Below are 15,210 nucleotides of genomic sequence, written 5' to 3'. Positions count from 1 at the left end.
CATTTGGTGGGCCGCTGTGAGATACAGGAAGCTGGACTAGATGAGCCTATGGCCTGATCCAGTGGGGCTCTTCTTATGTTCTTATGACGGGGGGTTTACTCACTCGGGTTCCTTTCACCCTGCAGGGAGCCTGGGCACCGACACCGAAGAGCGGCTGGTGGAGCACCTCCTAGACCCATCGCGATACAATAAACTGATTCGCCCGGCCACCAATGGCTCCGAACTGGTGACGGTGCAACTGATGGTGTCGCTGGCCCAGCTCATCAGTGTGGTGAGTGCTGGAAAACTGCAGGGTCTGGGCGGCCAGGAGACACAGCCAAGGCCTGGCACAGGTCTGGAGAATATTTGGCTACTGGGGATGGTCTCCAGACTGGCATTGGCTGCCACCAGGTCTCTGGGCGACACGCAAGGGTTGAGCCATCAGGCAGCTCAGGTTGAGCAAAGCTGACCTTGTTGCATTTTGGTCCGGATGTGATTTAGGGTTGATTGTCACTCCCGAATCGGCCTTTTCAGCCACACTAGACGCTGTGCCAGAACCCCCATTCAGAGCGCGATACCAGAGTCTTTCGAGACTGAAGGTTGCCAACAACAAGATTTAGAAAATGACAAAGGAGATTGGCATTTTGGGATCTCAGGCAGGCCTGGCCTCGACTACGGCTGCCCACTTTGTATGCCTTTCCAAGTCAGAGGAACAGAAATATTTAAAATACATTTAACTCTATCTATTTCAGGCTGCAATCCTAACCACACTTTCCTGAAAGTAAGCCCCATTGAGCAAAATAGGACTTACTTCTGAGTAGAACTGGTTAGGCTTGTGCCCCACAGCAAGATAATAAATAATACAGGTATTGAATAGTAGTTGATATTTCACAAAATAATAGAATAACAGCCTAATCCTAACAAGCTCTGGTGCCGGGGCTGAATCTGGGGGGGGGGGACGGGACGAGTGTGTGGCCCCACACTAGTGGGGAAAGATGCCCAGTGGGATGGGGGACTAGCCCAAGCACAGTCAGGAGCCCAGGTCTACCTGCCTGGAAGAGGTAGCTCCAGAGAGTAGAGTCAGAATGAGAGCCCATGCCTACTGGCTCCAAGTTCAGGTGGGAGCCCAGGTCTACCCACCCGGCAAACCTTGGCCACAGAGGCCAAGGTTCAATCAGGAGCCCAGGTCCACCTGCCTGGAAGAGATGGCTCCAGAGAGTAGAGTCAGAATGAGAGCCCAGGCCTACTGGCTCCAAGTTCAGGTGGGAGCCCAGGTCTACCCACCCAGCAAACCCTGGCCACAGAGGCCAAGGTTCAATCAGGAGCCCAGGTCCACCTGCCTGGAAGAGATGGCTCCAGAAGGCAGAGTGGAAATGGGAGCCCAGGTTTACCTGGCAGATGAATCTGGGCTCCAAGTTCAGGATGGAGCCCACCTACCCAACAGACCTCAGCCACAGAGGCCAAAGTTCAGCTGGGAACCCAGATCTACCTGCCTGGTTGACTTGAGCTCTGGAGTTAAGGTAGTGCTCATGGCCCCACTCCACCCCACATGTGAAGCTTGCCTTGCAGAGAGATGCAGTGACAGAGAAAACTGCACCTGGAACAATGGAATTCCAACTGCTGGCCTGTCCCCACCACACACACATACCTTCTTTTTAACATGCCTGTTTCTTTCCTTCTGTTGGCAGCACGAGAGGGAACAGATCATGACGACCAATGTGTGGTTGACCCAGGTGAGACCCATTACATCCATTCATTCAGGGCAGTAGCGACAGGTGTGCCTATGAAGACCGGACTCCCCTCCAAGACAGTCCCAACTTCCTACCTGAATATTAAGCTTTCATGGGGAATCAAGTCGCTAGTCCCTTTTATTCATAGGCATATATGAACGAAGGAGGCCGTATTCTACCTACCCAATTGCTTGCTAAGAAATTGTCCTTACCTTCTGGCTGCTGAATACAGAGGCCCTTGGATTACAACAGGGGTGCCCAAACCCCGGCCCTGGGGCCACTTGCAGCCCTCGAGGCCTCTCAATGCGGCCCTCAAGGAGTCCCCAGTCTCCAATGAGCCTCTGGCCCTCTGGAGATTTCTTGGAGCCCGCACTGGCTCGACGCAACTGCTCTCAGTGTGAGGGCAACTGTTTGACCTCTCGCATGAGCTGTGGGATGAGGGCTTCCTCCACTGCTTGCTGTTTCACTCTGTGATGCAGTAGCGGCAGCAAAGGAAAGGCTGGCCTTGCTTTGTGCCAGGCCTTTTACAGGCCTTGAGCGATTGCAAGACCTTCATTCATTCATACAAGTTCATCTTTAATATATTCTTTTATGTAAACTTATGTAAATATATTCAAATTTTAAATGTAAATTAATTATTTTTTTCCCCCCAGCCCCTGACACAGTGTCAGAGAGATGATGTGGCCCTCCAGCCAAAAACTTTGGGCACCCCTGGATTACAAAGTGGTGCTGGGCCCTTATTTAATTTAATTAATTTCTAAGTGCGTTTTATGCAGACGGGAGACACAGGCATGACTTTAAATTCACCAGGGCGGGTGCACTTATGTTCTGAAACTGTTCCCTCCCCCCCCCAAAAAAATCCTCTGGTTACAGAACTGCATTTGGTAAAGTCACAGAATCTTAGAGGAGGAAGGGACCCATGAGGTCATCTAGCCCAACCCCCTGCCTGTAGCAGGAAATCTCCCTAGACCATCTCCAGCAGGTACCTGTTGAACCTCTGCTTGATAGTCCACCACTTTCCTCGGCATTCTGGAGGAATTAAGTCTATGCAGGAGCCAAAAATGTGGGGGATGCCGCCTCTCTTCCTTCAGTTCCTCTGTTAGAATCATGGAAATGACCTACAAGGTCATCTAGTCCGACCCTCTGCCTGTAGCATGAAATCCTCCTACAGCATCTCCAGCCTTTCGAGCCTCTGCTTGAAGATCTCCAGGGAGGGAGAGTCTGCCACCTCCCTTGGCAGTTTAGTTCCACTGCCAAACTGCCTTGACCATCAAGAATTCCTTCCTGATGCCCAGCCAGAATCTCTTCTCTTGCCATTTGCACCCCTTGGATCTCATGTTGGAGTGCAGAGGGGAGGGGGGGGTAAATGAGTGGCTCAGTGTATGGCAGTATTTCCAGGCAGGATCAGGAAACCCCTCTCTTTGAAACCACGAGGGCTGCTGCCGGCCAGTGCTCGACCACGCTAAGCTAGATGGAACAAGAGCTGGACTCTGTCAGCAGCAGCAGCAGCTGAAGCACTATGTCAGGGGTGCTCACACTTTTTTGGCTCGAGAGCTACTTTGAAACCCAGCAAGGCCCAGAGATCTACCAGAGTTTTTTTTTACAATGTTCACGCCATCATAACATATAACATTTATGTGTACAATGTATGTTGGTGTACCTTGAGCCCCACTGAGTCTAACAGGACTTACTCCTGAGTAGACATGCCTAGGATTAGGCTGTGAGGCTGCAATCCTAGCCACGCTTACCTGGGAGTAAGCCCCATTGAGTACAATGGGCCTTGCTCCCGGCGTTTCCTCCCAGAGGCACCTGAAGGGGGGAGGGTCGGCACTCCGCGATCTACTCATTTTGCCTCGCGATCTACCGGTAGATCACGATCCACCTATTGAGCACCCCTGCACTATGTAGTTGCTCTGGGAGTGAGACCTGGGCCTGCCGTGCTAAGCTATTAAACCAGACGCCAAGCAGGGAGAACTCTCTCAATTGCACCCACCTGACCGAGTTCCTCCGTCGCCCCTCTGCAGGAGTGGGAAGACTATCGTCTCACGTGGAACCCCGAGGAGTTTGACGACATGAAGAAGGTGCGGCTGCCCTCCAAGCACATCTGGCTCCCAGATGTTGTACTCTACAACAAGTAGGTACCCCAACGTCTCCCCCATCAAGAGTTATACTGGTGGATCTCGGCCAGTGTTTCTCAACAGGTGCTACGGGTGACATCAGTGGTACTTGAGCTGGTGTCTGGTGGTATTCGCAGGACCTCTGGACCCCTGGCAGCGAGACTGGTTCATTGGGCAGAGCTCCAAAGCATGCTTTTCTGTGCCCATCCACCCTGCGGCTCTTGTCGTGTCGCATCTGGACTCCCAACCCAGGAGTAACTGGTGATGATGTCCTCACTAGTTACTTCCGGCAGCACTTGGAATAGGTGGACCATGTGACGTGGTACGGTGGGGGACAAACGTTGAGAAACACCGATCTAGGCTGTTGTTATGACAAGGAATTGGTACGAAAGAGAAAAAGATCACATCGTGGCTTACGTAGCAAATGGAATGGAAAGTGGCTGCCCTGCCCCAGAGGGCTTACAATCAGGCTCCAGCAGGCCACGTTCACGCAACGGTAGTCAAAGCGGGGGATGGGGGTTATGATGGAACCAGTCTCCGCCTTCACCAGCGGGCAGGGTAGTTCTGACTGTGGGGTGAAGAGCAAGCCCCCCTCCCCCCCCGCACCAGCCCTCCCCTTCCCTAGCACAAATCCAGGCAGTTAACAAGGACCAGTTGCAAGTCCCAGCTGAGACAGGACAAGCTCATAGAGGGCCTCGGGCCGCAGAACAGCTTCCAAAACCCTTTGCTGCAGGGGTATGGGCTTTCAGGTGCTTGGAAAAAAACTTTCAGCAGCCAGCATTCAAAGGTAGACAGCCTCTGACCGTGTAGGCTCTGTCGGGCCGTCATGCCTAAGGGGCCATTACTTAGACCTCTCCTCTGCCATGAGTTTTGCCTCACCCTCCCTGAAAGCTCTCTCAAGACCAATCTACCCATTACACAGAATGAGATGGTATAAACTGAGGCTGTCAAATTCAGCACTGCCCCACTTCCTCCCTTCATGGGAGGGGGGGTCACCTGGCAAAAACCACCGTATATGGCAGAAACCAACACAGTGGGGTCAGCTTTGCAGTCAACTTCTCCTCCAATGTGGTCCTTCACCACTCACAGTGTGGGGTTTACATATTATATTATATTATATTATATTATATTATATTATATTATATTATATTATATTCTCTCTCAGACATAGTGAGACATAGTGGAAATGGAAAAGGTGCAAAAGAGAGCAACTAAGATGATTGCTGGGCTGGGGCACCTTCCTTAGGAGGAAAGGCTACGGCGTTTGGGCCTCTTCAGCCTAGAAAAGAGGCGCCTGAGGGGGGACATGATTGAGACATACAAAATTATGCAGGGGATGGACAGAGTGGATAGGGAGATGCTCTTTACACTCTCACATAACACCAGAACCAGGGGACATCCACTAAAATTGAGTGTTGGGAGGGTTAGGACAGACAAAAGAAAATATTTCTTTACTCAGCGTGTGGTTGGTCTGTGGAACTCCTTGCCACAGGATGTGGTGACAGCATCTGACCTAGATGCCTTTCAAAGGGGATTGGACAAGTTTCTGGAGGGAAAATCAATTACGGGTTACAAGCCATGATGTGTATGTGTGACCTGATTTTAGAAATGGGCTATGTCAGAATGCCGGATGCAAGGGAGGGCACTAGGATGAGGTCTCTTGTTGTCTAGTGTGCTCCCTGGGGCATTTGGTGGGCCGCTGTGAGATACAGGAAGCTGGACTAGATGGGCCTGTGGCCTGCTCCAGTGGGGCTGTTCTTATGTTCTTAACTACAATTCCCAGGAAGCCTTGCAGGTCTCTTGTTATCTGGTGTGCTCCCTGGGGCATCTGGTGGGCCTTGTGAGATACAGGAAGCTGGACTAGATGGGCCTATGGCCTGATCCAGTGGGACTGTTCTTATGTTCTCTCTCTCTCTTTCTCTCACTATATATATATATGTATATATATATACATACGCATATAAAATTTTGCATGGACATTACTCATCCCCCCCACCTGAAGTGGAACAATCCAGAATTTGACCCCCCCAACCCCGTTTACCACCTTGCTATGTGTCATGCGTCAACACCACGACGACTTTACCTTTCTCCGCAGCGCGGACGGCATGTACGAGGTGTCCTTCTACTCCAACGCCGTGGTGTCCTACGACGGCAGCATCTTCTGGCTCCCGCCGGCCATCTACAAGAGCGCCTGCAAGATTGAGGTGAAGCACTTCCCCTTCGACCAGCAGAACTGCACCATGAAGTTCCGCTCCTGGACCTACGACCGGACCGAGATCGACCTGGTGCTGAAGAGCGAGGTGGCCAGCTTGGACGACTTCACGCCCAGCGGCGAGTGGGACATCATCGCCTTGCCGGGACGGCGCAACGAGAACCCCAACGACTCCACCTACGTGGACATCACCTACGACTTCATCATCCGGCGCAAGCCCCTCTTCTACACCATCAACCTGATCATCCCCTGCATCCTCATCACCTCCCTGGCCATCCTGGTCTTCTACTTGCCGTCCGACTGCGGCGAGAAGATGACCCTCTGCATCTCGGTCCTGCTGGCCTTGACCGTCTTCCTGCTGCTCATCTCCAAGATTGTGCCGCCCACCTCGCTGGACGTGCCCCTGGTGGGCAAGTACTTGATGTTCACCATGGTGCTGGTGACCTTCTCCATCGTCACCAGCGTCTGCGTCCTGAACGTCCACCACCGCTCGCCCACCACCCACACCATGCCGCCCTGGGTCAAGGTGGTCTTCCTGGACAAGCTGCCCGCCCTGCTCTTCATGAAACAGCCGCAGCAAAACTGTGCCCGCCAGAAGTTGAGGCAGAGGCGGCAGACCCAGGAGCGGGCCACCGGGGGCTTCTTCCTGCGGGAAGGGCCGCGCTCCTGCACTTGTTATGTCAACCCATCCACTGTCAAGAAGTTTGGGGCGGGGGGTGAGAGCGGTGGCGGCGGCAGCGGTGGCGGCGGGAGACCTTTCACGGAAACGTCGGACGGAGTCAACGGTTATCGGGAGAGGCCGGGGCAAACGGCGCCCCCCGGGCAGTGCAGCTGTGGGCTAGAAGAGGCCGTGGACGGAGTGCGTTTCATCGCTGACCACATGAAGAGCGAGGACGACGACCAGAGTGTGAGTGGCTGGGGTTTGGGTGGTACAGGAGGCTTACATACAGCGACTGTTACCCTGCAGACGTCTGATCTCGGAAGCTAAGCAGGGTCAGGCCTGGTTAGTACTTGGATGGGAGACCGCCTGGGAATACCGGGTGCTGTAGGCTTATACCATGATCTCGGAAGCTAAGCAGGGTCAGGCCTGGTTAGTACTTGGATGGGAGACCGCCTGGGAATACCGGGTGCTGTAGGCTTCTACCATGATCTCGGAAGCTAAGCAGGGTCAGGCCTGGTTAGTACTTGGATGGGAGACCGCCTGGGAATACCGGGTGCTGTAGGCTTATACCAGGATCTCAGAAGCTAAGCAGGGTCAGGCCTGGTTAGTACTTGGATGGGAGACCGCCTGGGAATACCGGGTGCTGTAGGCTTATACCAGGATCTCAGAAGCTAAGCAGGGTCAGGCCTGGTTAGTACTTGGATGGGAGACCGCCTGGGAATACCGGGTGCTGTAGGCTTATACCAGGATCTCAGAAGCTAAGCAGGGTCAGGCCTGGTTAGTACTTGGATGGGAGACCGCCTGGGAATACCGGGTGCTGTAGGCTTATACCAGGATCTCAGAAGCTAAGCAGGGTCAGGCCTGGTTAGTACTTGGATGGGAGACCGCCTGGGAATACCGGGTGCTGTAGGCTTATACCAGGATCTCAGAAGCTAAGCAGGGTCAGGCCTGGTTAGTACTTGGATGGGAGACCGCCTGGGAATACCGGGTGCTGTAGGCTTATACCAGGATCTCAGAAGCTAAGCAGGGTCAGGCCTGGTTAGTACTTGGATGGGAGACCGCCTGGGAATACCGGGTGCTGTAGGCTTATACCATAGTCTTTCGAGACTGAAGGTTGCCAACCCAGTTCAATGCACTCCCTTAGTGATGCCACTGCATGTATGAACTTTACCTTAGATGTCTTTAAAGGAGGTTTAGACCAAGGGTCTCTTAACTATGGCCTGGGGGCCTCATCCAGCCCTCCGAATGCCAGCTGTCTGGCAGGCAAATAGGGAGGCGATGTTTGCCTTCATGGCCAATCTGGAGCCTGGAGCATTTGGTGGGCCGCTGTGAGATACAGGAAGCTGAACTAGATGGGCCTATGGCCTGATCCAGCGGGGCTGTTCTTATAGGGGACATCCACTAAAATTGAGTGTTGGGAGAGTTAGAACAGACAAAAGAAAATATTTCTTTACTTATCATGTGGTTGGTCTGTGGAACTCCTTGCCACGGGATGTGGTGATGGCAACTGGCCTGGACGCATTTAGATGGGCCTATGGCCTGCTCCAGTGGGGCTGTTCTTATGTTCTTATGATGTGGTGACGGCATCTGGCCTGGATGCCTTTAAAAGGGGATTGGACAAGTTTCTAGGGGAAAAATCCATTACAAGCCATAATGTATATGTGCAACATCCTGATTTTAGAAATGGGCTACGTCAGATGCAAGGGAGGGCACCAGGATGAGGTCTCTTGTTATCTGGTGTGCTCCCTGGGGCATTGGGTGGGCCGCTGTGAGATACAGGAAGCTGGACTAGATGGGCCTATGGCCTGATCCAGTGGGGCTGTTCTTATGTTCTTAACTACAATTCCCAGGAAGCCTTGCAGGTCTCTTGTTATCTGGTGTGCTCCCTGGGGCATTTGGTGGGCTGCTGTGAGATACAGGAAGCTGGACTAGATGGGCCTGTGGCCTGATCCAGTGGGGCTGTTCTTATGTTCTTAACTACAATTCCCAGGAAGCCTTGCAGGTCTCTTGTTATCTGGTGTGCTCCCTGGGGCATTTGGTGGGCCGCTGTGAGATACAGGAAGCTGGACTAGATGGGCCTATAGCCTGATCCAGTGGGGCTGTTCTTATGGAGGGCTACCTGGAGGCATCACATGGGCCACTGTGGGGGGAAACAGAATGCGGGACCAGAGCAGCCTCGCCTTATTGATCTCCTGCTCTAATCTTGCAAACTTGCTCAAAAGCAAACCCTTGAAGGGATCCTGAATCTCTGCATGATCCTGGAGATCATGTTGCAGTTCCCTCCCTCTGATGCTTCCAAAGTGGGCCAGCCTTGTCTGCTCCCCCCACCCCCAGGCCTCTTTCAGATCAGTGAGTCAGAGTATCGCGTCCTTTGCCAACCCGTCCCCCCTTCCCCCGCCACACAGCCTTCATGTTCTCCACTGGTGCACCAAAATCAATATTTCCCTTCCGCTTAGCTGGATCCCTCTGTTGAAGGCGCATGAATATTTCATGTGTACGGAGAGCGGCGTGGCGGACGCACGAAGGGACAGATGGCACTTCCCATTGGTTTCTGCGGCTAAGATGACTTCATGGCGATGCCGTGGGTTTTGCTTGTGCAGGGAAGCAACAACAGGGAACTTCCCAGACTGCACCAGTCTCCCCTGTGATCAAGACAGCCGTGGGTCAGCTAGTACTTCCCTTCCCCACATGATCACTCCTGGAAGGCCAGACTTGCCCAGGCTGCAGCTCGATGCCCACTGGGCCAGCAGATGACTAATTTTAAGTGGTCCCTTTAGAAACCAGGATTCTGGGAAACAGTTGGGTCAGCGGTTCTCAAACTCTGTCGCACCAGGACCCACTTTTTAAAATTTCCACAAGCTGGCAAACTGCAGCTCAGCTCCTTGCAAACTGCAGGAGCTCAGCTCTCGGCAGGGCAGTTTGCAGCTGCCTTGCAAACTGCGGGAGCTCAGCTCTTTGCAGGGCAGTTGGCAGCTGCCTTGCAAATTGCAGGAGCTCAGCTCTTTGCAGGGCCATTAGCAGCTACCTTGCAAACTGCAGGAGCTCAGCTCTTTGTAGGGCAGTTGACAGCTACCTTGCAAACTGCAGGAGCTCAGCTCTTTGTAGGGCAGTTGGCAGCTGCCTTGCAATCTGCAGGAGCTCAGCTCTTTGCAGGGCCATTAGCAGCTACCTTGCAAACTGCAGGAGCTCAGCTCTTTGTAGGGCAGTTGGCAGCTACCTTGCAATCTGCAGGAGCTCAGCTCTTTGCAGGGCCATTAGCAGCTACCTTGCAAACTGCAGGAGCTCAGCTCTCGGCAGGGCAGTTGACAGCTGCCTTGCAAACTGCAGGAGCTCAGCTCTTGGCAGGGCAATTAGCAGCTATCTGACTTTTGAATAGCTTCAGGGCTTGAGCCAATTACAGCCCAACCATAAAGGCGGTGCAGCTGCTGCCAGATGCAGTGGCGCAAAAGTGGCTACCGCTGCATCCTGCAGCCCTGTGACAGCCCCCGCAGGTCTCCTCGGAGGGGAAGGGGACAAAGTCCCCTTCCCCCTGGGAAAGCTCCAAGCTCCGCTATGTGGCTTCTCAAGTCCATGCTGGTTCTTTGCAGGCACAGACCGGAGACACTCTGTGTCAGGTTTTCTGGTCTGACATGAAGTTCAGGATCTGGCAGAGCTATCCCACCGCCACCCACCCCAGCTCCTCCTCCAGCCTCACCCCAGAACACCTATCCCCATCCCTAAGGCCCTCACCACCACCCGGAGCTCTTACCTAGCTCTGGGCAGCATCTGGCCAGCAATGGGCTCAGCACTGACTTGGTGCAGGTGTTGCCAGTGTGCCTTAAGGCACGTTTGCGACACCCTGAGCCATCAGTGCGCTCGTACCGCTGGCGCTGAAGAGCTCATAGGCTCCTGCCCCAAATCCTATCCAATTTTCCAGTGCTGGTGCAGCTGTGCCAATGTGGCATGTGCTGCATCCTGTGGTGGGCAGGCAGTCACATCCTCAAGGTACGGGAACATCTGTCCCCTTACCTCGAGACTTTGTTACCGCCGCACCGGTGCTGGAAAGTTGGATAGGATTGCGCCCTTAGTTATCGGATCTTTCCGTTTCCCTTGGTTTTCATCAGAGGCTCTGTGGAACCCACCAGAAATCAGGTCCCGACCCACAGTTTGAGAACTACTGAGCTGGGTGATGACACCAATCTCGGGTGCGCGCCCAAGGGGTTGGTTTGCGCATCAGAACACGTCCGGGCTGCACCCTAGAGCTCATAGTACGTGTGAATTCCAGATGCAAGGGAGGGCACCAGGATGAGGTCTCTTGTTATCTGGTGTGCTCCCTGGGGCATTGGGTGGGCCGCTGTGAGATACAGGAAGCTGGACTAGATGGGCCTATGGCCTGATCCAGTGGGGCTGTTCTTATGTTCTTAACTACAATTCCCAGGAAGCCTTGCAGGTCTCTTGTTGTGCTCCCTGGGGCATTGGGTGGGCCGCTGTGAGATACAGGAAGCTGGACTAGATGGGCCTGTGGCCTGATCCAGTGGGGCTGTTCTTATGTTCTTAACTACAATTCCCAGGAAGCCTTGCAGGTCTCTTGTTGTGCTCCCTGGGGCATTGGGTGGGCCGCTGTGAGATACAGGAAGTTGGACTAGATGGGCCTGTGGCCTGATCCAGTGGGGCTGTTCTTACGTTCTTATGAATGTGCCGAAACGAGGATTGAGCCTTGAGAGAATCTCCACTTTGGTTGGAGCTGAAGTTCCCAGACCTTCTGGTGTGTTGGGGGCAGGCAGGCCACACTCACCAGGTGCTAATTCCCCTTTCTTGTCCTGCGGCAGGTGAGCGAGGACTGGAAGTACGTGGCGATGGTCATCGACCGCCTGTTCCTCTGGATCTTTGTCTTCGTCTGTGTCTTTGGAACCATCGGGATGTTCCTTCAACCGCTTTTCCAAAACTATGCCACCAACTCGCTTGTGCAGATCAACCATGGCACCCCAGGCTCCAAATAACAGTGCTGGATCCCCCTCTTCTCTGCTAGCCTGCCCAGAGGGGGGAGAGAGAGAGAGAAAGATGGGCCTTTTTATGGAGACACCCTTCTGCGGTGCTGTCGAAAAAGGACCCTTCCTCCTTGGGATCTTATTTTGGGAACAGGAAGGACGCCCACTTGGAATATAGGAAACTGACCACAAAATTGACATCGCCCGACAGCCGTTGGACTGCATTCTTAGGAATGGCGGTTGGAGCCGGAATTCCCGGTCACGGAAACGGTAGCAGCCGTAGGGACACACCGGATCTCCCACCGGCCACCGCTCAAAGCATCCCGTTCCTTCCGTGGCTACAGAAAGACGTTCAAGTTTGCAAAACGGCACATGAAACGAAAGGTTGCTGAAGTGGTGGGCCCCGGGGGGGGGGAAGGGGACGTCCGGGGCAGCAGGGGGGCGCTGCCCACGTGGCGGCCATCTTGGAACAGGACGGCAGCTCCCCTCTACTCCCCGATCCACCCTGGCTTGTGCCAAGCGTGGGGTGCCAGCTGCCAACTCAGGGAAACCAAAAATGTACACACGCCACATATATATGTAACTCTAACGTATTCAAAAGAGCAGCCGTAGGGTGGAAAGAGCCAAACCTCCACAAAGAATCATGGAAGGGGCCCGTGAGGTCATCTAGTTCAACCCGCTGCCTGGAAATCCCCCAAGAACGTCTCCAGCAGGTTCCTATCGAGCCTCTGCTTGGGAGATCTCCAGTGAGGGAGTAAATATCTGTCGAAGCGCAAGAACTTCCCTGGGGGGTAGCCCCACAGGGTGGGTCAGGGAGTCAGCGAGAGGTCAGGAGGGATCATGTTTCCATCACCCCTTTTCTTTTGCCTCCCTGGGCAGACAGAGATTGATCGTCTTCCCTATAAGTGTGGGGAGAACAAAAAGACTGGCACGCAGGTGTCTGTCGTCATCCCATGGCGTCCCCCCCCCCCCGGAACAGTATGGGAGGGACTTCCACACTGGACAACCACCAGCGGCCTCCGTAGAGAGACCAAAGCATTGTCACCATATAGCCAACGACTGTGCCCCCCCCCGCTGCTGTCACTGCAAAAAATCAATAAAATAGGTCACATGGACAGGAAAGGCTCTCAGGTTGTTGTTTTTTCCGCCCCCCCCCCCCCAATAAAAGCACTGAAGGAGGAGAGGAAATCTACATCCTGTGCTACTCGAGATCAGTGCACGCACTGGGCGGTAGAGAAGTTTTGAAAGCGTGGAGATGTTCAGTCACACCCTAGTAGGCCCTCTGGCTCGCTCCATATGCCGCTGCCTGCCCGAGTCCAGCCTTCACCCCACTGGCTCAGTAGTGCCAAGCACTGACTTGGCGGTAGCGCTCCGGGACTGCAGATGAAGGGGTCTTTTCCTGGTCCTGCTGCCAGGGATCAAACTGGCAGTTGTAACTCAGTAAGAGGCCTGGATCCAAACAGGGGGGCTGCGTTACAAGGGTCACTACCAGAAAACTGGGGAAAACGTCTGCTTCTGCCGTTCTTCGCACTCGCTGCAGACATGCTGCACTGGTGTGTTTCTCAGAGGTCATGCGCTAGAGGCCTTACCGAGGCCGCCCAACCTAGTTGGCCTCCTCGGTTCCCACACCAGCTGCTCCTTGCCTCCTGCGGCGGCTCAGAAGCTGCCGCAGAGCCTCTGCCAGTCCAACTGAGCATGTGCCAGCTCTCCCCAGCCACCAGGAAGGTGGCCTGGTGCCTCCACTTTTTGCGTCAAGCCAGAGAAGGCCGTGCGCCGCCAGAGGCGGGAGCGCGATGGCCTGGCCCCTGTGAAAAACGCAGCAGATGGCTGGTTGGCTGGCCGGCCTTGCCATGCTCTGGGAAGCCTGCACATTCGACATGAGACCACTGGCACGACCCCCACGACAGCTGCACCGGCCAGCCTTTGCAGAGCGGCAGCGCATTCAACTGCCCACATGAGACAAGCCAGGCCCCGGCACAAGAGCTCCAAAAGCTTTAACTCTAAAAGGCCAACTCACAGAAGGGGAGGCTCTAAGCATCCAGCCACAAAAGCTCAATGGAACCTCCACCTCCCAGAGAAGTCTACCTCAAAGGCAACAGGAGCGGAGATTCATGCTGGGGGGGGGCGGTCCTCCAGAGTCCTCCTCTCCAAAAGAGAGATGGTAGAAAAAGCAATTTCTTACATGATGCATGAAAGTTCAAGGCATTTTGGCAAAAAGCAGCCTGCAGGGGCGTTTTTAAGTGACCCCCCCCCTCACAATACAAGTGATGTTAACTCTCAATAAATAGTGTTCTCTGTAGCTGTGTGAGGTTCCCTTCTCTTTTGGCCACTGCAGGAAGCAGGAACCCAAAGTCCCTTCTTCCTGTAAAATGGCCATCAGATAGATTCAGGGACGTCAAATCAATGCCACGAGTGCTGAATAGAACCTCCATGGTGAGGCACAGCATACCAGATTTTCCAGAGGTACCTAGGTGGCTACTGTTGAAAACAGGAAAGGAGGCCTGGATGAACCACTGAACCAACCCAGCTGGACTTTTCGTGTCAGCCTTAATAGCCAAGGGGGAGACGAGGAGCAGTGAACCCGCAAGTACTAGAAGATTGGGACAGGTGGCAATCAAACGACGCTGCCTTCATGCCCTGTTCATGGACTTCCTGGAGGTATCAGATTCAGGGCCCCCCCCCCCCGATGGAAGCAGCAGCAGAGAATTTGCTCTGATTAAACAGCTTTTCCTTGTTTTCAAAGATGCTGTCTCTCTCATGCAGACTTCCAAGTTGATGTTCGCACCGCCTCGGAAGTAAAGGGCACCTGCTAAGTTTACACGCGAGTAGGTGCTTTGCGAGGGCCCAGGACTCGAGCGCAGAAGGCCATGTGGACGCCTTGCGCCTTTCCCAAGGTACAGGCGAGAAAGGTTTTCCCAACCCGTCCAAGCCTCAAAAATGAACGCAGGAAAGCTTGCAGAACCGCAACACACAGGCTGCAATCTTTCACAATGCAGACCTCACTACCCCATAAGAACATAAGAACAGCCCCACTGGATCAGGCCAGAGGCCGATCTAGTCCAGCTCCCTGTATCTCACAGCCGCCCACCAAATGCCCCGGGGAGCACACCAGATAACAAGAGACCTGCAAGGCTTCCTGGGAATTGTAGTTAAGAACCTAAGAACAGCCCCACTGGATCAGGCCACAGGCCCATCTAGTCCAGCTCCCTGTATCTCACAGCCGCCCACCACATGCCCCAGGGAGCACACCAGATAACAAGAGACCTGCAAGGCCTCCTGGGAATTGTAGTTAAGAACATAAGAACAGCCCCACTGGATCAGGCCACAGGCCCACCTAGTCCAGCTCCCTGTATCTCACAGCCGCCCACCACATGCCCCAGGGAGCACACCAGATAACAAGAGACCCGCAAGGCTTCCTGGGAATTGTAGTTAAGAACATCAGAACAGCCCCACTGGATCAGGCCATAGGCCCATCTAGTCCAGCTTCCTGTATCTCACAGCGGCCCACCAAATGCCCCAGGGAGCACACCAGATAACAAGGGAC

The 15,210-nt window shown here is 54.0% G+C and overlaps 1 protein-coding gene across 1 annotated transcript; it reads left to right on the top strand.

The window, feature by feature from the left end:
* The first annotated feature begins 133 nt into the window (after positions 1-133).
* Positions 134-11,678, top strand: CHRNB2 (cholinergic receptor nicotinic beta 2 subunit). Its single transcript, XM_066610188.1, has 5 exons — positions 134-271; positions 1,668-1,712; positions 3,734-3,843; positions 5,922-6,945; positions 11,508-11,678. Exons 1-5 carry the CDS (start codon positions 242-244, stop codon positions 11,676-11,678), a joined length of 1,380 nt encoding a protein of 459 aa, XP_066466285.1. The 5' UTR covers positions 134-241.
* Positions 11,679-15,210: the final 3,532 nt, after the last annotated feature.

This window comes from Tiliqua scincoides, chromosome 15, assembly GCF_035046505.1.
Source record: "Tiliqua scincoides isolate rTilSci1 chromosome 15, rTilSci1.hap2, whole genome shotgun sequence".
Classification (NCBI taxonomy): domain Eukaryota; kingdom Metazoa; phylum Chordata; class Lepidosauria; order Squamata; family Scincidae; genus Tiliqua; species Tiliqua scincoides.
Note: the sequence above shows the minus strand (reverse complement) of the source record. Positions and strands in the feature narration are given on the sequence as shown.